This window comes from Panulirus ornatus, chromosome 68 (genome assembly GCF_036320965.1).
Source record: "Panulirus ornatus isolate Po-2019 chromosome 68, ASM3632096v1, whole genome shotgun sequence".
In the NCBI taxonomy this organism is placed as follows: domain Eukaryota; kingdom Metazoa; phylum Arthropoda; class Malacostraca; order Decapoda; family Palinuridae; genus Panulirus; species Panulirus ornatus.
The window spans coordinates 13,831,686-13,855,573 of NC_092291.1; the positions used below are offsets into that span (position 1 = coordinate 13,831,686).

The window sequence follows — 23,888 nt, forward strand, 5'->3', positions numbered from 1 at the left end:
ATATATATATATATATATATATATATATATATATATATATATATAATCACACTAGTCGGTGGTGATAGTTATGAAGGAAAATCGCACTTCAGTAGTTCATACAATTATATCCAAGATGTAATTCATCTAAAATAAGAAAGTTCTTGTAATGTGCTTTCCAGTACAATAACACCATCAGTAAGACCTTAATAAATAGCAGGCCATGTTCACGCTCTCAAATGCAAAGGATGTAAAGATATTTATATAGGCCAGACCGGAAAACTCTAACGGAGAGGGACCACAAAAATGCGATCGTTAAACATTGTCATGTGTCATAGACTGACGTAACTGCTAATACTAAGGCAATTTTAAAGCCTAGCATTAACCAAATCATTATGAGAGAACTGACTAAACTCGAAAACAACAACAACAAAAAAATTGCTCAAGACACACTTAGCTACCCAGGTCATCCCTCCACGTGACCCCCACTAATCACTCCTTTACAACGGTTATTTCCAGACAAAGCGGACAGCGGTTCGTCTGTGCTGAATAGTACTGGACGGCGGGATTCAAGCGTAATGTTGGGATTTAAATAACTTTGTTAAGTACTGGCACCTGATGAAGTAGATTGTCGTGCCACATGTATAGAAAATTACATGTTAAATAATATTGTATGAACTATTGAAGTGCGATTTCATCTTCATATATATATATATATATATATATATATATATATATATATATATATATATATATATATATATATATATATATTTCTTTTTTTCTTTTTTATTCATTTACATTTATCATACTTTGTCGCTGTCTCCCGCGTTACCGATGTAGCGCAAGGAAACAGACGAAAGAATGGCCCAACCCACACACATACACATGCATATACATACACGCCCACACACGCAAATATACAGACCTATATATTTCAACGTATACATATGTATACATACACAGAGATATACATATATACACATGTACATATTCATACATGCTGCATTCATCCAACTCGCTGCCACCCCGCCACACATGAAATACCACCCCCCTCCACCCGCGTGTGCGCGAGGTAGCGGCTAGGAAAAGACAACAAAGGCCACATTCGTTCGCACTCAGTCTCTACCTGTCATGTATAATGCACCGAAACCATAGCTCCCTTTCCACATCCAGGCCCAAAAAAAACATTCCATGGTTTATCCCAGACGCTTCACATGCCCTAGTTCAATCCATTGACAGCACGACGACCCCGGTATACCACATCATTCCAATTCACTCGATTTTATGCACGCCTTTCACCTTCTTGTATGTTTAGGCCCTGATCGCTCAAAACCTTTTTCACTCCATCCTTCCACCTCCAATTTGGTCTCCCACTTCTCGTTCCCTCCACCACTGACACATATATCCTCTTTGTCAATCTTTCCTCACTCATTCTCTCCATGTGACCAAAGCATTTCAATACACCCTCTTCTGCTCTTTCAACTACACTCTTTTTATTACCACACATCTCTCTTACCCTTTCATAACTTACTCGATCAAACCACCTCACACCACGTTTTGTCCTCAAATATCTCATTTCCAACACATACACCCTCCGCACAACCCTATCTATAGCCCATGCCTCACAACCATATATCGTTGTTGGGACCACTATTCCTTCAAACATACCAATTCTTGCTCTCCGAGATAACGCTCTCTCCTTCCACACATTCTTCAACGCTCCCAGGACCTTCGCCTCCTCCCCGACCCTGTGACTCACTACCGCTTCCATGGTTCCATCCGCTGTCAAATCCACTCCCAGATATCTAAAACACTTCACTTCCTCCAGTTTTTCTCCATTCAAACTTACCTCCCAAGTGACTTGTCCCTCAACCATACTGAACCTAATAACCTTGCTCTTATTCAAATTCATTCTCAGCTTTCTTCTTTGACACACTTTATGAAACTCAGTCACCAGCTTCTGCAGTTTCTCATCCGAATCAGCCACCAGCGCTCTATCATCAGCGAACAACTGACTCACTTCCCAAGCCCTCTCATCCACAACAGACTTGCCCCTCTCTCCAAAACTCTTGCATTCACCTCCTTAACAACCACATCCATAAACAAATTAAACAACCATGGACACATCACGCACCCCTGCCGCAAACCGACATTTACTGGAAGCCAATCAATTTCCTCTCTTCCTCCTCGTACACTTGCCTTACATCCTCGATAAAAACTTTTCACTGCTTCCAGCAACTTACCTCCTTCGCCATATACTCTTAATACCTTCCACAGGACATCTCTATCAATTCACACACACACACACACACACACACATATATATATATATATATATATATATATATATATATATATATATATATATATATATATACATATATATATATATATATATATATATATATATATATATATATATATATAGATAGATAGATAGATAGATAGATAGATTGATAGATATACTTAGCAGCATCGTAAAACCTTACATTTATGAGGATCACAATTGTCGGACTCGGCCGCTGACACCAATACAGAGGAAGGTCTACTTCATTTTATTTTGAGTTGCCCCAAGTGCACTGAACAAGATTTCAGCAACCTTGAGTTGCCGATCAAAACTAAATAACACAAATGCTCTTTGCAAATAAAGATGTATAAAACAAAAGATTTGATATATATATATATATATATATATATATATATATATATATATATATATATATATATATATATATATATATATATATATATTTTTGTCGCTGTCTCCCGTGTTTGCGAGGTAGAGCAAGGAAACAGACGAAAGAAATGGCCCAACCCACCCCCATACACATGTATACACATACGTCCACACACGCAAATATACATACCTACACAGCTTTCCATGGTTTACCCCAGACGCTTCACATGCCCTGATTCAATCCACTGACAGCACGTCAACCCCGGTATACCACATCGATCCAATTCACTCTATTCCTTGCCCTCCTTTCACCCTCCTGCATGTTCAGGCCCCGATCACACAAAATCTTTTTCACTCCATCTTTCCACCTCCAATTTGGTCTCCCACTTCTCGTTCCCTCTACCTCCGACACATACATCTTCTTGGTCAATCTTTCCTCACTCATTCTCTCCATGTGCCCAAACCATTTCAAAACACCCTCTTCTGCTCTCTCAACCACGCTCTTTTTACTTCCACACATCTCTCTTACCCTTACGTTACTTACTCGATCAAACCACCTCACACCACACATTGTCCTCAAACATCTCATTTCCAGCACATCCATCCTCCTGCGCACAACTCCATCCATAGCCCACGCCTCGCAACCATACAACATTGTTGGAACCACTATTCCTTCAAACATACCCATTTTTGCTTTCCGAGATAATGTTCTCGGCTTCCACACATTCTTCAAGGCTCCCAGAATTTTCGCCCCCTCCCCCACCCTATGATCCACTTCCGCTTCCTTGGTTCCATCCGCTGCCAGATCCACTCCCAGATATCTAAAACACTTTACTTCCTCCAGTTTTTCTCCATATATATATATATATATATATATATATATATATATATATATATATATATATATATATATTGTATATATATAATGTGGCCTTTGTTGTCTTTTCCTAGCGCAACCTCGCGCACAGGAGGGGGGAGGGGGTTGTTATTTCATGTGTGGCGGGGTAGCGACAGGAATGAATAAAGGCAGACAGTATGAATTATGTACATGTGTATATATGTATGTCTGTGTGTGTGTATAAATATATATATATATATATATATATATATATATATATATATATATATATGTTGAGAAGTGTAGGTATGCATATGTGCGTGTGTGGACGTGTATGTAGGTGGGTTGGGCCATTCTTTCGTCCGTTTCCTTGCGCTACCTCGCTAACGCGGGAGACAGCGACAAAGCAAAATGAATAATAAATAACAAATAAATAAATAAATAAATAAATATATATATATATATATATATATATATATATATATATATATATATATATATATATATATATATATATATATATATACTGGGGAAAGAGGTAAAGAGGAAGGGAGAAGATAGCAATAAATAAGTAAAAAGAAGTATATATCACAAACCAGAGCTCAGTGCAACATGATAGATCGTTAAACAGACATAGGGCGAGGCGCTTGAAAAGGTAAAGTGTCACCATAGATACAAACTGATTAACTAGATATAGGCGCCTAAAAATATTCTACTGATAACTAAATGACAGTTGTAGAGATAAACGTTCCAAACTCTTAATTCCATTAATAGAGATAATGCTTCGAGATTTTGATAAAAATCAGGGCTAGCATGTAGCTCTCGCCAAAGGGAAATCTAGGAATGCGGAGATTTGTGAACTAAAACTTCAGCCAGCAACACACTGTAAATGAAGAAAATAACAACTATCTGGGCCGGAGTGACACTTGATAGAACACTGAAGTGGTTTCTGCCCCCGATTACCAAGGAAGGTAGTACTGTACAATCACTGGTCGGTGGCTTCCTACTGCCAGCGAGAGAGACAGAATACCTACCATCCTACAAGATTTGGCCATAAAGCACTCACCGCACATTTTGCTTGATTAATAGGGCTATTCTCAGCGGCCGCCATTACAAAATCATTGATTCTTCGTATATCTGGGACTGATTTTAACCGTATGTCAAGTTTTCTTTTTAGTGTTTCTGTAGACGTTCTACGCAGCACACTGAAAAATCGCTCTAGCTTACTGGTTAGGCTTTCCCATATTTGTCTATTTCCGGCATGTTCCATGGTATTTTAACGACTTAACAACTCTGTACCTTCCCTGTTGAGAGGCTTTCTTGTTTTAACATACTTTCGCTTATACCTTCAATCTGTAGTTAAGCGTAGATTATCATAAATCTTTCTCTAGGCTGCACAGCTGTATTACAATTTTTTCAGTTTCACTAGGTAATCTATATGTTTCTCCCCCCCCCCTCCGGTTTTGCTTGTGCCTTTGATTTCTCTAATATATTCATTTAAATTGTTTCGTTGGTGACCATACAACGCACATTATTCAATTTTGCATTTCATTCAGAAGTTAAACATTATCAGAAATATGTTTCTGTCACTAGTAGAAAAAGTTCTCAGAATCAGAGAGAGAGAGAGCGAGAGAGTCCACCAGTCCACGGCCACCTGCCTGCAATAGCGCAGCGAAACGGAAACGTGTCATTTTGAAAGCAGACAAGAAACGTTGAAGTGAATGAACAAGGATTTATATATTTAATTAGAATGAACAATGATTATGAAATCGATTTGAGGTAAATGAAATATTTATACATGTACATATCCTGGTGTACATTATGAATACCGTGTAGTTAATGAGGTGAGCCTAAGGGAAGCGAGAGCCGTCACAGATGCGACAGTTATGACATGAATAAATGAAACAATTTAAATCACGAAAAAGAGAACGAGGCTCCAAGGCCACACTCATCACTTGTCTCTCCATTCTCTAGATTCGTTTGAGATATACCAATGATCAACACTTTTTTTTGTCGGATCATCACTGTTCTGCAGTAATTCAGTTATCAAACGCTTCCCAGTTAAAGCAAAACTAATCTGATGTAAGTTGGGTTGAGAAGTAATATGCGAAAGTACAACCAGTACAACTTTCAGATACTCAGTGGTAAATACTGCGTCGTCCTAATGATCAAAAAACCTCTCGGCTGATGATCCTATCATACATATTACGTTCGAGAGGATGTTGTTATCGGGCAAGGTTATCGTGCAGCGCTCACAGCTGGGAAAGTTATAGTTAGGAACATTTAAGGCGTGAGTTACATATTGTCGATTGTTATACATGATGGGGAAAAAGTGGGTTTGTGGACTGAAAGCCAGCAACCCAAGTGCAAATGAGGCAGAAAGGTATCATCGTGGACCAAGAGGGGGAACATGACAACTGAAAGGGTTAGAGAGAGAGAGAGAGAGAGAGAGAGAGAGAGAGAGAGAGAGAGAGAGAGAGAGAGAGAGAGAGAGAGAGAGAGAGAGAATGTGCTCTGTCCATTACAGCATCAGTATAGCCTAGGACTTTCTTGTGATCCCAACATATCAATTTCTTGTTTCTCTTATCTCAACAGATACTACAGCCTCATTATGGCCAACAAAAGAATGTCTTTAGAGTTCAATTCAAATAAAGAATAATTTGTAAATATTCATATAAATAACATTAGGGCCACACCTACAGAATTGTTCAGTATTACTCTAACCGGAAATGACTGCTTCAGTGCAATTATCATCCTGACTATAATATTCATATATATATATATTCTTCCTTTCATACCATTCGCCATTTCCCGCATCAGCGAGGTAGCGTTAAGAACAGAGGACTGGGCCTTTGAGGGAATATCCTCACCTGGCCCCCTTCTCTGTTCCTCCTTTTGGAAAATTTGTAGGCAAGATACGCAGTTAGCGGTTATTTGTCTGAGTATTTGTCTAAATGTAGATAGTTTTTATCTTGTACGTTTCTCTTATATTTTTGCTTGGACATGTTGCAAATAATGTGATCTCATGCGGAGACGTAATTAGTTGACATAATGCTAATCGTAGTAATACCATTGTATTATTTTTTGGAGAACTAGATGCGCATGAGAATCAACTATTTCATCGAGTAAAGTACTCAGTTTGCGTTCTGGATAAGATAAAACCCATCACTGATAAGCTTTGACAAATAACACTCAGCTGTTGATATTCTATCTAATAAATATTAATGACAAACATTTCTTTCAGTATACTTTACCTATGCAACAGAGTTGCAATGTCACGACTACTCATATACGCGTTGTATCAATATCAATGTAAATATCCCTATCAACATACATATTCTCTATTATTCTCTTTAAAGCTATGGATGGAGGTAGTGCTCGAGGTAGTATTTCAGATATACATGATTAACACAATCGGCTGATATGAGATAATGTTCAAAGAAATGCCAGATACGTAGTATGACTAAAACGATTATTTGCAATATATTCAGTCAACTAACCTATGTACGTGGTAGTAGCCTTTATGCACATCATACATAAACAAAAGTTGGAGATATGCAACTGCATCAGTTATATTTCTTCCTTATACACTGATTATTAGTGTAATTGATTCAATGTCCCGCACTTGCGCGAAATTTCTGTCGTCTGCTTTGGTTCCAGAATTATTCTATATTCAGATAAAGTATTACCTTTTCTCTCTCTTTATGACTTTCATACATATAAGTAAGACATTTCATAAATAATGTAGTTCATAATAGAATTTTTTATATATGAAAAAGATGTAAGTAAATCATTTAGGTGGCAACGTACTTTCAGAAGATTTTAGGAGTGGGTGTGAGAAGAGGAGATCTTGGCAGACGCAAAGATGATGGAGGAGGGGGTGTACGGCGGCGGCAAAGCGGGGGCACCTTTTGACCCGCTGACATTCGTCCAGCGACCCCAGGTCATCCTCAGAGCAGTAACTTGGGTATGTAATATGTGCTGGGTCATCTTGGGACAAAGTGTTAACATTTCATTCAATGGCGTCGAGTGTGTGACTCCGAAGCCCATCGGCTTGTATTGATTTTTGACTATGTCGATGACAACTTGAACCAAAATAAATAGTTGAAGTTATTATATTTATTGTGACACACTTGGGAGCCAGTATAAGTGGCTTTGTTTCAGGGACAATGAAGAAGCCATTTGTGCATGTCCATCAGTACAACAGTGAATCTCGTAGAAAAGTGGTGGAATAATGACTACAAAGGGCGATTCCTTTTACGTGAGAGACCCATGACCATTGCCCCTTTATCTAACCGTGTTAATTCTCACATTACTGAGATGGCTACACCATTTACATATGACAAACTTCAACTCACGTTTCAGGAATTATCTCCGGGTCATACTTATTCCACATACTTAGTTTGGTCTTATACATGTCCAAATTACCCCTTTTTACTGTTGACAAGATGATTCCTTTACTCTTTGTTTGGCATTTTTTTTTATTCGTGTATGACTGATGTAATTTCTTTCTCTTACTGATAAATAAGTCAAATTTGTTGGTGCAAGGGAATCACGGTGGTGGGATTGGTAATTGCCGGGATGAAATGGACCACAGTCATTTATTGTAAGTGGTAGTTGTAGTTGGCATGTAGTGCCAACTAAATGTATCTTTTTTTTTATGATCCCCTCCCCTAGGTCCATGTGTAAGTGCTCTACATCATACATGGTTGGGCTTGGATCATTGTAGATTGTTCTAGGTTTCCTCTACTGCAGTTTCAACCAGTGACTTGAGTAGCAGATTCGTACCTTTAACTGAACTTAAGTGTCGTCTTACCCATCCATAGTGTACAGATTTTATCATGGAATAAGGACAGGCTTTAGGAATTGTTTTGCTGTCAGTCTGAGGATGTCTCGTTACCTGATTTGGTTGTCTAAGATTGTATGATTGATGTATGTATAAAGCTAGGTTGGACTAAGAGGGAAACTACTAATTATCATCTAAGGATGTCAGTAGAGAAGGAGTACATTATAAAGTATATGAACTCCAATCCTATCCATGGGAAATGTATTCAGAATTTTTTGATTTTCCATGTGGCAAATCATAGTGATATCTAAACTTTTCGGAAAGGTTGTTGAAGGAAGTCAGGCTGTCTCGTTACCTGACTTGCTTATCCAAGATTGTGTAATTGATGTATGTATAAAGCTAGGTTAGCCTAAGAGGGAAGGTACTCAGTATCATTTGAGGATGATGTACAGATCAGCATGCTGAAGGGGTCTCAACTCATTAGAACTGTTTCTAGATGTATTTAAATTTTTTTGAGACAGATGCTTTGACCATTTGTTGTTTGTTCTTGTGTTTGACCAGATATTTACTTAGAGATTCTCCTTTCCAGTAGACTTCCTTGATAAGCTGATAAATATTGATGATAGTTGGAGAATTTGCTGAAGTTATTCTGGAGTTTGTGAATAGCATGTCTTTTCGCTAGACTCCTCACTTGCCTTCCCCTTATAACCCAACCCATCTATCCTCATAGGGAGTAGATTGCGCTCTGATGACATTTTGGGGATCTGAGACTTGCTTTATGTCTTGTCAGGTAGGAGGAGCTGCAGTAGTATGTCATACCAAGTTACATGTGGTTAGTGGCTGCTTAGCCATTGACTACAATATTGATTTTAAGTAGATTTTAAAGACTGACTTCGTGAAACATGATGTATGCATTCTTTATATAATAGTAATAGTAGTAATAATTATAATTTTGAAAGAATTTGGACTTTTTTGTCTTTTCCTTGTGCTACCTGGCTGATGTAGGGGATGGTGATGCTGTTTCATGTAGGGCGGGGTGGTGCTGGGAATGGGTGAAAGCTAACTAGTATGAATATGGCTGTTTATATATATGTTGATAGGTATATGTAAGTACGTCTATGAGTTTGTATGTGTATATGAGTGGATGGGTCTTTGTCTGTTTCCTGGCGCTACCTCGCAGATATGGGAAACGGGAGTCAAGTATAATGATAATAATGAAATTATAATGATAATAATAATAGTAATAATAATAATAATAATGATAATAATGATGATAATAATAATAATAATAATAATAATAATAATTTATTTAATTTTTTTACTATACTTTGTCGCTGTCTCCCGCGTTTGCGAGGTAGCGCAAGGAAACAGACGAAAGAAATGGCCCAACCCCCCCATACACATGTATATACATACGTCCACACACGCAAATATACATACCTACACAGCTTTCCATGGTTTACCCCAGACGCTTCACATGCCTTGATTCAATCCACTGACAGCACGTTAACCCCGGTATACCACATCGCTCCAATTCACTCTATTCCTTGCCCTCCTTTCACCCTCCTGCATGTTCAGGCCCCGATCACACAAAATCTTTTTCACTCCATCTTTCCACCTCCAATTTGGTCTCCCTCTTCTCCTCGTTCCCTCCACCTCCGACACATATATCCTCTTGGTCAATCTTTCCTCACTCATTCTCTCCATGGGCCCAAACCACTTCAAAACACCCTCTTCTGCTCTCTCAACCATGCTCTTTTTATTTCCACACATCTCTCTTACCTTTACGTTACTCACTCGATCAAACCACCTCACACCACACATTGTCCTCAAACATCTCATTTCCAGCACATCCATCCTCCTGCGCACAACTCTATCCATAGCCCACGCCTCGCAACCATACAACATTGTTGGAACCACTATTCCTTCAAACATACCCATTTTTGCTTTCCGAGATAATGTTCTAGACTTCCACACATTCTTCAAGGCCCCCAGAATTTTTGCCCCCTCCCCCACCCTATGATCCACTTCCGCTTCCATGGTTCCATCTGCTGCCAGATCCACTCCCAGATATCTAAAACACTTCACTTCCTCCAGTTTTTCTCCATTCAAACTCACCTCCCAATTGAATTGACCCTCAACCCTACTGTACCTAATAACCTTGCTCTTATTCACATTTACTCTTAACTTTCTTCTTTCACACACTTTACCAAACTCAGTCGCCAGCTTCTGCAGTCTCTCACATGAATCAGCCACCAGCACTGTATCATGATGATAATAATAATAATAATAATGATAATAATAATAATAATAATAATGATGATAATAATAATAATAATAATAATAATAATAATAATAATAATAATAATAATGATAACAAAATAATGACAAGAATAATAATGATTATTGTAATATTATCCTAAGTTCTTATGTTTGTTATGTCTTAAACTGCATTTTTAATTATTTTGTAATTTCAAGAATGGTCTGTTACTGTTCCTCTGTTGTAGTTTTGCAGAATATGTTGAATGAAGGATTACTCTTGATGATAGTTATTTCTCTTTTTCAGTTGTTTTCCATCATCATTTTTGGGTGCATCTCTTCACAAGGCTGGACTAAAAACAGTAAGGGGGATGAAATTTGTCTCTACAATGATGACAGCAATGCCTGTAACTATGGTGTTGGCATTTCTGTTATTGCCTTCCTTGCATCTATAGGATTTATTGTTGGTGAATATTTCTTCGAGCAGATGTCGTCAGTCAAGACGAGGAAACGTTACGTCATGGCAGATATGGGATTTTCAGGTGAGGAACAAGATTTGTTTTGTGATTTCATCAGTCTGTAATGTTTGGAGGAGAATTCAGAGATCTCAATTTGAAAATGCTTTTAGAACCTTGTGAAATTGGAAATATCAGAGTATAATTATAGATAAATGCAAAGCTTATATTGTTCATTTTTTATGGTAATAACCATACTTTACTTGAGAAAAATTTGAAAATAATATTTGAACTTTAACCATAGGCTTAGAAAAGGGGCTTAAATAGAGAAAAAATTAAATGTACATGGCTGTGATAGACCAAGATACAATTCTTCTGAATGTGAAGATTGTCAAAAACAAACAAATTTCCAAAATTCAAACTGTGCTTGGTCCACAGGATTGTAGAATTTTGATATTTTACCTTGAAAAAAGAAAAAGAAATTTTTATCAAGTAGCTTGTCAGAGAGGGTGGCAGGAGGCATTGTGTATGGGGAGCAGTAGATAAGAATGTGATGGTGAGGTGTGTGGGTTGTTGTTTTCTGTTTGCCAGTAGATTGTTAGTTTACAGTCTGGTCATGAATCTCATTTGTTCCAGTATGATTGACTGCTCTGCACTGTTACCTTAATGCTTGGGTTTCAGTTAACTGCAGTATAGTAGTGATAAAGTAATTAAGAAGAAGAAAGTCTTTTCAAGTGGCTCGAGAGGAGGTGATGTGTGAGGGAAGATGGGTTCTTGTATTTTCTGTAGGTGGTAGACTGACTGAGGGTTTATGGAGATTGGCTCATGGCAAAATGAAATAAGATAAGCTTTCATGTGTGTTCTGTCTCAGCAGTTTTTTGTAATCATCATTGTTATTTAATGTCATCTTCATTGTCATTGTTATGTTTGCTGTGCTGGTTGTAAGTCAGTTTGGTAGTGTATCATGTGTAATTTTACCTTCTTTCAGGGGATGACTTAAATTTGTGTCAATACAGGTACACCACTGATTTTCCAGCACTCTTGGTTCCAAAACCTTGCTGGATTGACCATGTTGCCAGACCAACCGTGGTCATGTAATGATAATTCATCAACACACCTCTCCCATGTGTCTAAAGTATACCATGGACTGCTAGAAATTGAAATTAAATGAATATTAAATGTAAGTTCAACAAGTGAATGAAACACAGGTACTTAGACACCTGCTCAGGACTGAGGTGCTCGTCACTTATGAGTTTTGCAAATTCGTCCACATACTCTGCAGCTCTTATGTGGTATGCAGATGGCTTTTCTCCGCACACTTTATTCATGGAAATTCCATGACGCTTCTTGAATCTTTGAAACCATCCTTCACTATATTCACGCTCATGTTGTAATTTAAGTTCTTTATGGAACAACTTAGCCTGGTCCATTATCATGCTACCTGACAAGTCCACTCCATCACTCCGACGCTGTTGTAACCATTCCATCATCACTCATTTGTGCTCAGTACTCTTATCATCTTTCATAGTTTTTCTAATCATCATTTGCTTCTTGGAATCGCTGTCTGCATAGAATTTCAATATTTTCTTCCTTTGCTTCTTGATATCATAAACAGTTGATGAACCAACACTGTAGGTGTCACACAGCTTATGCACCTAAACACCATGGTCCATTTTTTTTTCATTAGTTCTACTTTATCTTGGATTGATATGGACTGGTGTTTACAATTGACACCATGACTGGCACTCTCATGTGTCTTAGAAGCCATAGCTAGGGTTAAATTTAACCAAAAGAAGCCTAGAATCTCACAGAATTTTGGTATCACCACCAAGTGCAATGTAAAGAATGTAAATCAGCGCGCTGTACACATAGCGCTATCTGTGGCTGCTCATTAAACTAGTCTGGTGGTCGTGGTAATTTCAGGTTACCTCACGTAATGTTGTCCAGACTAAAGGAGGTGCTGAACCATCAGTTGCCGGAAATTCGGTGGTGTACCTTTATGAAACTTTTTATTTGCTTCATTCAGTGTAGTATTTTGTTATTTTACCCACCTGTTGCTGCTCATTACTTTACCAGTGGTTTCAAGATGACTCCTAAATTGGAGTTAGATGTTATTGATAGCTGAGGTGTAAAGAAAGGTCATAAATTAATTGCTTTAAATGTAAGGTTGGAAAGTTTCAAGTTATATAAATCAAGTGAAAAATGCACATTTGAAAAGTGTGAGGACTGCTTTCTAATCATGGATTCTCATTTTTGTTACTTTGTAAATTGACATTGATTACATTATTAACACTTTTGTAATCTATTTCCTAATCTTAGTTGTAAACTTGCGCCAGAAATATAAGCTGGCTGAATCAGGAAAATTGTGCCAGTAATATAAGCTGGCTGAATCATATCCTTTCACTCAACACAATCCTTTTCTTTTATCTGAGATTTTATATTTAAATTTTTTATATTTTCATTTTGTAAGGATTTTTATTGGCAGTTACACACATCAGTTTTACCCTTTCATTGTGTGGTTACATTTTATAAATTCCTTGGTGAGAATATCTGTATTTTGTGAATGCTTTTCATGTTTGAATAAGTTTTTGGTTATACAGTACCACTATTGCAAAGAATCACAATATTTGAGTGCTGATATTTATTTGTTTTTCATTCTTTTTTCCCTTTGCTAATACTTCCTTATTACCATTACTTTTTTTAATTAGTTTCACATGCTAAATATGGTAAAGCAATGTATGTATTTTTCAGCACTCTGGTCATTTCTGTACTTCATTGGATTTTGTTACCTGACCAACCAGTGGAGTAAAGCTAAAACTCCTGTATATGGTGTCAACAACATGCAGGCAGCCATTGCCTTCAGCTTCTTTTCAATCTTCCCCTGGGTAAGTTGTCATATAGTTTTTATAGTCCCTTAGTGTGGAATTTTGTTATGCAGTCTCATTCCATCAGGTGGAAGAATGATTGAAGGCCTAAGCTGAATTATGTAGGAGGCTCTAGTCACAGACATCAAGGCTGGGCCATAATTTAAATGTAAAGAGTTTGATGAAAGGGAAAAAGAAGAGATGAGGAAAAGTGTTTATGAATTTTAGAGGGTATGAAAAACGTGATATATGAGTTATGACTTAAAGAGTTCTAGTTGGTAGTTAGGAAAGACATGAGAGCATATTGACTTTCAAAGCTTTGAAGAGTAGGGAAAGAAAAATTTATCAAAAAACGTCCCACTCTTGAGTTGCCAGTGGCCACACAGTATTCTTGCCGAGTGTTGCATGTTCTAAGTAATGGTGGGAGCACGCAAGCTTGTGGCTCTTGGGAGCAAAAACCAAAGTAGTACCTATGGAAGAGGGAAGGTTAATCAATATCGTGGCATAGGGCAAGTGGTTCAAGTTTTGAGTTTAACCTGGGAGAATCGATAATTGGGACCCCCTTTGATTCAACTATGTTTTGTAAGGCTACTGAACTAGAACTGTCCCAGATGTAAGAGCAGTACTCCTTACGAGGATGTATCAATCCTTCTCACATGATGAGCCTGGGGTGCACAGTAGACTTATTGGTGATATTGGCACACGTCAAATTTGTATAAATGGAGCAACTTTTCAGAAGAAAAGAAATTTCAACATCTAAAGAGGACTCCTAGTTTCTTAGAGGCCGACTTAGCAATTTCCATAATGTGAGGTTTCCAAAATAGGGTTGATGTTACAGTAAGACCATGCATGTTCATTGTCTCGAGGTGGAATTACAGATGCATCAAAGGAGAGAGAAAAGATTGGGGGGATTTTCAGTTGAGAAATGAGCAGAAATTGGGTTCTTGGAGTTTTTAAACTTAACCAGATTTTGTTTACCCCATTGAGATATCCTGTGCAAGTATTCTTGTTGAGACATGATGCAGATTGAGTGACAAAGGAAGGAGCAGACATGAAGGATGAAGAGGAATGCATTCTTGAGTCATCCACATATGTGTGCATTTGGCCATCTGTAGAAGAAACGAAATCGTTGATAAAATGGAGAAAAAGTGTGGAGACAGAACAGAACCTTGAGGTGCATCACTGTTGATGGTGAAAGTTGGAGACTGAGTGGAAGAAATTGACAAAGAGTAAATATATGTCAGAACTGGAGGGGACAAGGAGAAGGGGGGGTTCAGAAATTGACTCGGACTCACTGTCACTCGCACCCATACAGCCCAATGTTATATTCTTATGATTGAGGATTTACTTATTACAAATTGATAGTTTGGAAAAGCAAGGATATTGCAATGAAATATACTTCTAGAGTATACTCATTTACTTATAGAAAGGTATGTATCTGAACCTAAAGAGTGCTCTGTGTACAATGAAGTGTTAATGGGAGTGAAAAGAGTTTAAATTTCTTAAACCTTCTTTTGATTTTTTATTCTAAAACAGTCTGGTAATGCAATGCATTATATGATATAGGTCTATTAGAATTATGTTGACTGGCATATTCATTTATGTAGACAAGACAACACTGAAGAGCAGCAGAATTCTATACCATGTTCTATGTATCTGTATCTCTCATGCTTGTTCTTATTGGGAATTACTGTAAGTGGGATACCATGGCAGAAGATTCTCCCAAGCTGGTAAACTCCAGTGCTGCTTCTTAGCCTTTTAGTACCTTACCCTTAATAAGCCATGATATGGGGGCAACTCTATCGAAGTAAGTGTTTCCAGAGGCTCTTATCCAATGTTCCTACCACCTGCTTCTACCGAGTGTTCCAATCTACCACTACTCAGTGCTCCTGCTTTTCTACTTCTAATGTTCCTACCTACTACTACTATCTGTTATTCCTACCATTTTGCTAAAAGGCAGAACTAGTGCATGTCACTTACTGCAGGAAAAGCTAGAGTTACAAGGAAATAGTTTTGTAAGTTAAGTGTTTTCAAGTGTTGTTTGACAGAAGTGATCGCATGTTTGGGGACAGAACACTGGCAGTCCACACGTGGGTGAGGCAGAAAGAAAAGACAGCTACCTGGGTTAGAGGAGTGCAATTTTACAGCCACTGAAGTGCTGGCTAACTACGCAGCTGTCACAAATCCTCCCAATACCCAGGCTGGTTGTACTGGAAGTACACCTCCCTGGTCAATGGCTGCCTGCCAGCTACTACTTTCCTTGTTCATTAGAACTGATGATAGGCTGGGAAGCTTATACCACAATGCCCTTCTCATACCTGATTTTAGATAACACACTGTAATGGCCTTACAATTTATGGAATTATGTAAATGATTGTAACAAGCAAATCAGAATTTGAAATCCTTGAATATAGAAAGTTAATACACTACATATACATGTTTACTTGTTTGATCTGAAGGAACCATCCTGGGTCCCCCTGTTCAGTACATTTCTATAGGTCCCATGTAGAAGTAGGAGGGTCAAATCTTATTTAGACAAGTGCAAAAAATTAAAGAAAAATTACTAAATTTTTGTAAATGCCTGAATGGCTGTGATGGAAAGTTAGGATAAATTAAAAGGATTTTGTGAAGTTGTTTATACACGAAAGAGTTGCGTTAAGGAACTTGTGAAGATATGCTATGGGTAGTAGTTTGAAGGCAGCCAATGACAAGGGAGATATATTACCAGCACTACCCACCTGGGTGTCAGGAGGGTTAGTGACAATTTGCTTTGTGAGCCATCACTGTAGTTTTTGTTGTGTTGCTTGCACTCCTCTGACCCAGGTACCTGTCTTTTTTTTTTTTTCATGTTTCACTAACATGTGGACTAATGGCATTCTGTCCACAAATATACAATCTCTCCTTGTCGTATGTAACACCTGACAATGCTTAACTCATGCATCTCATTCTTCATAACTAGATTTTCCTCCAATGAGCACTGTGTGCTAGCCCTGTCATTTGGCAAAATGATAGGAGCAATAGATAGAAGTAGTAGGTAGGAACATTCAGGCTGGAGCATTAGGTAGAAACATTAGGTAAAAGTAGTAGGTAGGAGCAGTAGACAGAAGAAGTAGTCTTTATGAACTTAAGGTGGAAGCCTCTGCAGACACCGTGCTAGACTTTCCCTTTGCCAGTTGCCTGGTAAGGGTGAGGCACTAAAGGCTAAGAAGTGGCACTGGAGTTCTTTAATTAAGGAGACTGTTGCTGTGGCCACCTCATTGAGGGAGTTCCAATTGGAACAGGCATCTGAGATATAGATAGATAGATAAATGAAGAAGTGCACATATTGATTATATAGAGGAGACTATGTTGATACATATAATATTGTGTTGGATACCAAAAGATTTTTCCTTCCTCGGGTGTTTTTTAGATGCCAAAACATCGCTTTCTTTTCCAGGATTGTATTAGATATAAAAAAAACGTGTTCCTTCCCCGGGCTGGTGAGACATATCTAGCATTTTGTGCGAAGATTTTACTAATACATATGATTGACTGTAAGGTACCATAAAACCTTTTCTTTTCCCATGAGTCTCTTAGATACCAAAACATCTCTTCTTATCCCAGGAGCTTGTTAGATACCATAAAAACATGTTCCTTTCCCAGGCTGGTGCAGCATATCTAGCATTCCTGAGGTACAAACAGGGAGCAGACCAAGCCTTTGCTCCTAGCTATGAGGCTGACCCCACCACCATGGGTGGATACAACAGTTATCCAGACGCCACAGATCCTGATGGGGGCTATTCTCAGCCTCCATTTGCTGGGCAGCCACCTCAGCCCCAGACAGGTATTGAATGTTTTCCTAGTGGGGAAATTGGTTATCAGTCCCAGGCCTAACCTTTTGGTGCTCCATAAGCATTTGCATATGGAATGGCTGTGTGACACTCGGTAAATGGTTGTAATAGTGTTATTTTCTTTCCTGATGAAAATCTGTAGAACTGTTTTATCATAAGTATAGCTCTTTGTTTTGTACTTTTCACACATTATGGAATACATAAAGGTAGAAAAGTAATGTTATTCTTGCTTTAATTGATGTTTTTGAAGACATGCTGGTTTATGCTTGCCTTTAGTGTTTTTCACTTGCATTATTGCTAGTACTAAGCTTATATTCAAGTACTTCCCTTCTGGCATACAGGTATGCAGCAGGCACCTCCCTATTAGGCTCCAGGTGTGAGTGTTTACTAAGGCTCAGCTAGTCAATCAACTTCACTAGTCGGCACCGCTCAGCTGGATAGCACCAACACTCCTGCCGCCACTAGCCACCAAGTATTGCCAATGTTGCCAGCTTTCCCTGGGGGCTGGGCCATCCAGGGAGTGTCACTTGTCAGGGGAGTACACAGCCCTTGCAGTGTTATTTTAAGCTGAGATGTTAGGTTAAACATGAATATGAGTTATTAAGGGTGAGGCTTATGTAAAAGAAAGTTATATTGACTTCAGAACTCACACCGCTCATCTTCTTTGACATAGCTTTCAGAGGAAGAGCTACTGTTACTGTATATGGCAAACTTTGTAAAGCTACCCTCTAGTTCTGTTACTGAGCTGTCGTTGGCTAAGTAGTGTTTTCTTGAAGAAGTCATGTTTATTTCCTCACTTGTGATTAATTACTTTGATCACAATAACACTGTGGAATGAGTTCATAATCACATCTAGTAATAACCTACATTAGGTAAGAAATGTAGGAGCCCTGGAAGCATTCAAATTTTATTTTGTGCTGAGAACAACCTTCCGTGAAGTATGTTTTGTACTTCACATCAAACAGACAGGTTGCAAACAATTGTGGTAGTGTGTGTCGCAGTGTTTTTTCCTGATTAGGTATATCTATTAGCACTTTTATTATACCGTACACCAATATAGACTGTACCTGGTTTAGCTGGCACCCAGTTGATGAACTCATATTTTATCTTGGACATCAAATTAGATTTTTTATGATTAGTGTCATTGTTATGTAAAGCATGACATTGCTTAAATTTGAGTAATAGTTTAGGATAAATCTGCATTTTGTCAACTGAGTTATGAATGAATAGAGGTATTGCTATATATTTGGTGTAGTGACACAGAGGAGAAATTGTTTTATTGTCTTTAAGAGAAATTATATTTTTCATGGTGATCATGGTTAACTTCAAATAATTTTTACTATCAGAAGGCCAGCATTGTTAAATAACCATTGGGTAACTTCTTATCCATGTACTATATATCTGTAGTCATAAAGATTATAAAAACAGGTGCGGTACCTGAAAGCTTGTTTGGTGAGGTCAATCAGGGTAAATGAACCAGCAAGCTAATCTCATTCTAGGATTCCTCAGATATATGTTTGGATAACCATACAGTTGTTACAGTAAGATACAGCAATCCCTAATCCCTCAACATTTTTCCTTACTCATGTGCCAATAACCTGCAATAATAAATTATTGTCTTAAGGCATGAAACACTACTTCACATTTGAAATGTGTTCTGTACAGAAATTTGACATGTAGTCCCATGTATTCAGTAACAGAAGTGTGTGAAATGTTTGCTGTTGCAAATAGTTATGTTAGGGTTGCCAGCACTCTTTTAGACAGTTAGTTAAAAGTTATTTATTATTATTTTTTTTGAAAGGGGTAGGGGGGATGATTGTGGATTTTTGTAAAGAAGCAGTACTGTATTACATTGATATTTTGCTCATGTTAATACGATCTTGATTCACAAAACATAATAAGATGAATTTGATTTGTATAATTAGATTCAGACGAAATACTTAAATCCTTGCTAGGACAGTATCATTATTTTTACCTGTAGTTTTATAGAAGGCATAGTCTTTGCAGGAACTTGTGATTTTTCTTCACAGAATGTTAAGAGTTATTGCATGGAATTTCCTCCATCCTTCATCACCTGACTTCATAGTGTAATGGCCTAAGATGATGAGGATGATACTCCTGTATAAACATAAGCATTTAGAATTGTCTCTCAGAACTTGGTTTTGTTTTTCATGTGTTATCAGTTTGTTTTGAAAATTTAGTATAAACAAAATATCTGATGATCAGAAAGTTTTTCAATAAACAAGTAGATGAACTTAAAACCAATTGTGAGGGCTTTTACATTTATATAATGGTTCTTAGTTATTTCATTATGAAGACCATGGAAAGCTTAGGGAAACCATAATAAATGTGCAGAATCCTGATGAGCAAACATTTTGAAGATTTATAAAATAAAACTGATTATGAAGCTTTCTGTACTTAGAGAAGGAACATTCAGTATTTCATCATGAAAAATTAAAAATAGAAAGCTTAGGGAAACCTATGAATCTGTAGTGTATATGATATTTGAAATTTATGCATTTATCATTATATGCTTATAAAGATTTTGGGTATTATTCAGACCATTTTCTTTGAAGAAAGTGATCATAAATCTTTTGTAAATGATAAGGTTTACTACCATTAATGCATGCCGAAATTGAGTCTTGAAAAATTGAAGAAAACTGGTCATGAGGCAACCCTGCATCTATTGGTATGTTATCAGCCATTATTTCATAATCATAATTCACGGGGTGAAGCAGTGTCAACTCCTTGACTTGTGTGACGTATTTAAAACTTATATTTTCAAGTACATTTTATGTATATAGACTTGAAAAGCAGATTATTATTATTGTTAATGTATTTTCCCTAAAGGAGAAATGTAAAATGTGGATATATTTATATATTTTGATCACAAAGCCATTATTTTTGTCATTAAGTACTCAAATCTTCCAAGTGTGATTTACTCAATTTCTTGAATATACCTCCACATATCAAACTAGAGTACCTCTATGATCCAAAGAATAACAGTTTGTGAAGGGGTTGCATGCAAAATGGTATTATATGGGATGGTATGATGTTTCCCACTAAAAGAAGGCTTTGAACAAATTGGGCGCTAGTACCAAGATTTTTTCTTCAATGACTCTGTTACTAATTTTACACTGCCTACACCAGTACTAACACTTTCTCTGGGAAAACACATTGTTGGTGGTACTTGTATTATTATTGTGCATTATTAAACCACCACGTCTTCATTGTTTGGTTGGCAAGACTGTCAATTTTTTTGTGTAAATGTTGTACCCATGTGAAAAAGGCAGAGTAGCCAGGTTCTCTTTATGTAATCATTACCTAGTTATTGGTGTATAAATGTATGTAAGTTATTGCAATTTCAGAGGTCGTGAGTGTAGTTGAAAGCAACCGGTAAGAAAATTTTGCTTTTTGTTAAGTTAGACTTAGGAAAGTGCCTCTGCAACATCTCACAGTAACAATAATGCTACTATGAAAGGAGGTTGTTTATGAATTGACTTTAGAACTTTTGGATATGAGGAGGGATGATACAGGGGCTTTGAAACTGCACAAGCGATTTCTGATATTAAGTGTATAGTGAAAAATTCAGTGCTGTAGATATTGTTGCCAGGCTAGGTGAGGATGTTTGAAAGCGTTGTGGGTCAGCGTTCAAGGAATATCTGGGAAATGCAAATAAGAATTTCTTGCAAAATTTTCACTTGAGAACCTTAGTACAGTACTTGCATGTGTATATACTATATATATATATATATATATGTATATCAAGAACACTTTATTGTACTTTACTGACATGAAGTAATGCCAACTTCATTGTTGGTGACAGTACAGTTCATGAAGATGGGTTGGTATTTGTTTGTATATAGAGGCATTCCTTGATGACTGATTATTCCCATGATTGTTGCTGTTAAGTACTATACATTCCACACTGTTTGGATAATTGGTTTTCTCCTTTCTTTTGTTGAATATATGTGGCTCTAGTGTTTATTTGGAAGTTCGCAGTGACAACTTTATTCATAATTGGGTGTAATTTTACCTTTGTGGCCTGTGGTGTGAAGTTACATTGATGAATATGACCTCAGATTGAGCTCAGTATTTTTGAGTTACCATTATACTGTAATGCAGTATGGTGAACCCCCATTATAACAAAATATATATATATATATATATATATATATATATATATATATATATAGGGGAGATCCTTTATGCTGAATTTCCATTATATTGCACATAATTTTATCATGTTCAAATGATATTAGAAATAAAACCTGAAGTGCATTTAACATTATGATATTATTTTTATTGTTAATTCTGTACTCTATATAACTAAATTATTCATAGATACTGTGAATGATAAGTGAACTTCTCTCACATGAAATACAGAATTAGTGTTGGAGGAGGAATTAGCTAGGTGGGTGTGAGGTGACTGGATGAGGGTCAAATATTCTCATTCCTCTGATGCTGTTTGTATAATTGTTAGCTAAATTTACAGTATTCTTTATGGATCTAAACATTTCTGAAATGGTGCTGTCTTCACATAAGATTTTTATTTTAATATTATTACAAATGATAGATGGTGGATTTTCCAACCATCTACATGTACTTGGCCATATGGATTTCATGCTTGCACCACAGTCCTTAAAATTTTACTTCTTGATATATTAAAATATGTAAACTGTTGGGTGTCAGAAGCTATTAGTAGCTTTTTTGATTTGCTTAGATTTGGTTAAAGATGTTTAGAATTGAAACCAAAAATACAATATGATGAGCCGTGTGGAATATTGACACTAGCACAACGAAGGGCAAGGGCTGGCTGATATGGCCTAAGATGGCTAGCATTAGAACACAGCAGTATTAATGGTTATTCTTAGTTGAAAATATTTGTACAGTATTTATTTTCTTTCATAGATGAATGCACTTACCAAGGTGGCACCAGGAATAGACAAATAGCCTCATTTGCTAACATCCATTCTTTGCTGTACATTATGTATTCAGTCTGTTTCCTGGTGCCACCATGCTGACACAGGAAACAGTGATTAAGTATAATACATATCTTTCATACTATTCGCCATTTTCCCGCGATAGTGAGGTAGCGATAATACATATATATATTTTCTTTTCTTTCATACTATTCGCCATTTTCCGCATTAGCGAGGTAGCGTTGAGAACAGAGGACTGGGCCCTTGAGGGAATATCCTCACCTGGGCCCCTTCTCTGTTCCCTCTTTTGGAAAATTAAAAAAAAAAGTGAGAGGGGAGGATTTCCAGCCCCCCGCTCCCTCCCCTTTTAGTCGCCTTCTACGACACGCAGGGAATACGTGGGAAGTATTCTTTCTCCCCTATCCCCAGGGATAACATATATATATATATATATATATATATATATATATATATATTGAATCAGGGCATGTGAAGCAGCTGGGGTAAACCATGGAAAGCTGTGTAGGTATGTATATTTGCGTGTGTGGACGTGTGTATGTACATGTGTATGGGGGGGGGGGGTTGGGCCATTTCTTTCGTCTGTTTCCTTGCGCTACCTCGCAAATGCGGGAGACAGCGACAAAGTATAAAAAAAAAAAAAAAAAAAAAAAATATATATATATATATATATATATATATATATATATATATATATATATATATATATATACCTCGCAAACGCGGGAGACAGCGACAAAGTAAAAAAAAAATATATATATATATATATATATATATATATATATTTTTTTTTTTTTCTTTCATACTATTCGCCATTTCCCACATCAGCGAGGTAGCGTTAAGAACAGAGGACGGGCCTCTCAGGAAACATCCTCATCCAGCCCCCTTCTCTGTTTCTTCCTTTGGAAAAAAGAAAAAAAAAAATATATATATATATATATATATATATATATATTTTTTTTTTTTTTTTTTTTTTTTTTTTTTTTTTTTTTATACTTTGTCGCTGTCTCCCGCGTTTGCGAGGTATATATATATATATGATAGAGTTGATAGAGATGCTCTGTGGAAGGTATTAAGAATATATGGTGTGGGAGGCAAGATGTTAGAAGCAGTGAAAAGTTTTTATCGAGGATGTAAGGCATGTGTACGTGTAGGAAGAGAGGAAAGTGATTGGTTCTCAGTGAATGTAGGTTTGCGGCAGGGGTGTGTGATGTCTCCATGGTTGTTTAATTTGTTTATGGATGGGGTTGTTAGGGA

The 23,888-nt window shown here is 37.1% G+C and overlaps 1 protein-coding gene across 1 annotated transcript; it reads left to right on the top strand.

The window, feature by feature from the left end:
• Positions 1-7,318: 7,318 nt before the first annotated feature.
• On the top strand, positions 7,319-20,234 carry Syngr (synaptogyrin). The gene is made up of 5 exons (XM_071659740.1): positions 7,319-7,464; positions 10,850-11,084; positions 13,749-13,882; positions 17,504-17,684; positions 18,033-20,234. Exons 1-5 carry the CDS (start codon positions 7,363-7,365, stop codon positions 18,056-18,058), a joined length of 678 nt encoding a protein of 225 aa, XP_071515841.1. The 5' UTR covers positions 7,319-7,362; the 3' UTR covers positions 18,059-20,234.
• The last annotated feature ends 3,654 nt before the right edge of the window (positions 20,235-23,888 follow it).

Bases quoted from the DNA above. Each gene is read 5' to 3' on its own strand.
- Syngr (XM_071659740.1), top strand. From the start codon at position 7,363: ATGATGGAGGAGGGGGTGTACGGCGGCGGCAAAGCGGGGGCACCTTTT. The intron at 7,465-10,849 runs GTATGTAATATG...TCTCTTTTTCAG, and splicing joins TCCTCAGAGCAGTAACTTGG to TTGTTTTCCATCATCATTTT. The intron at 13,883-17,503 runs GTAAGTTGTCAT...TTCCTTTCCCAG, and splicing joins TCTTTTCAATCTTCCCCTGG to GCTGGTGCAGCATATCTAGC.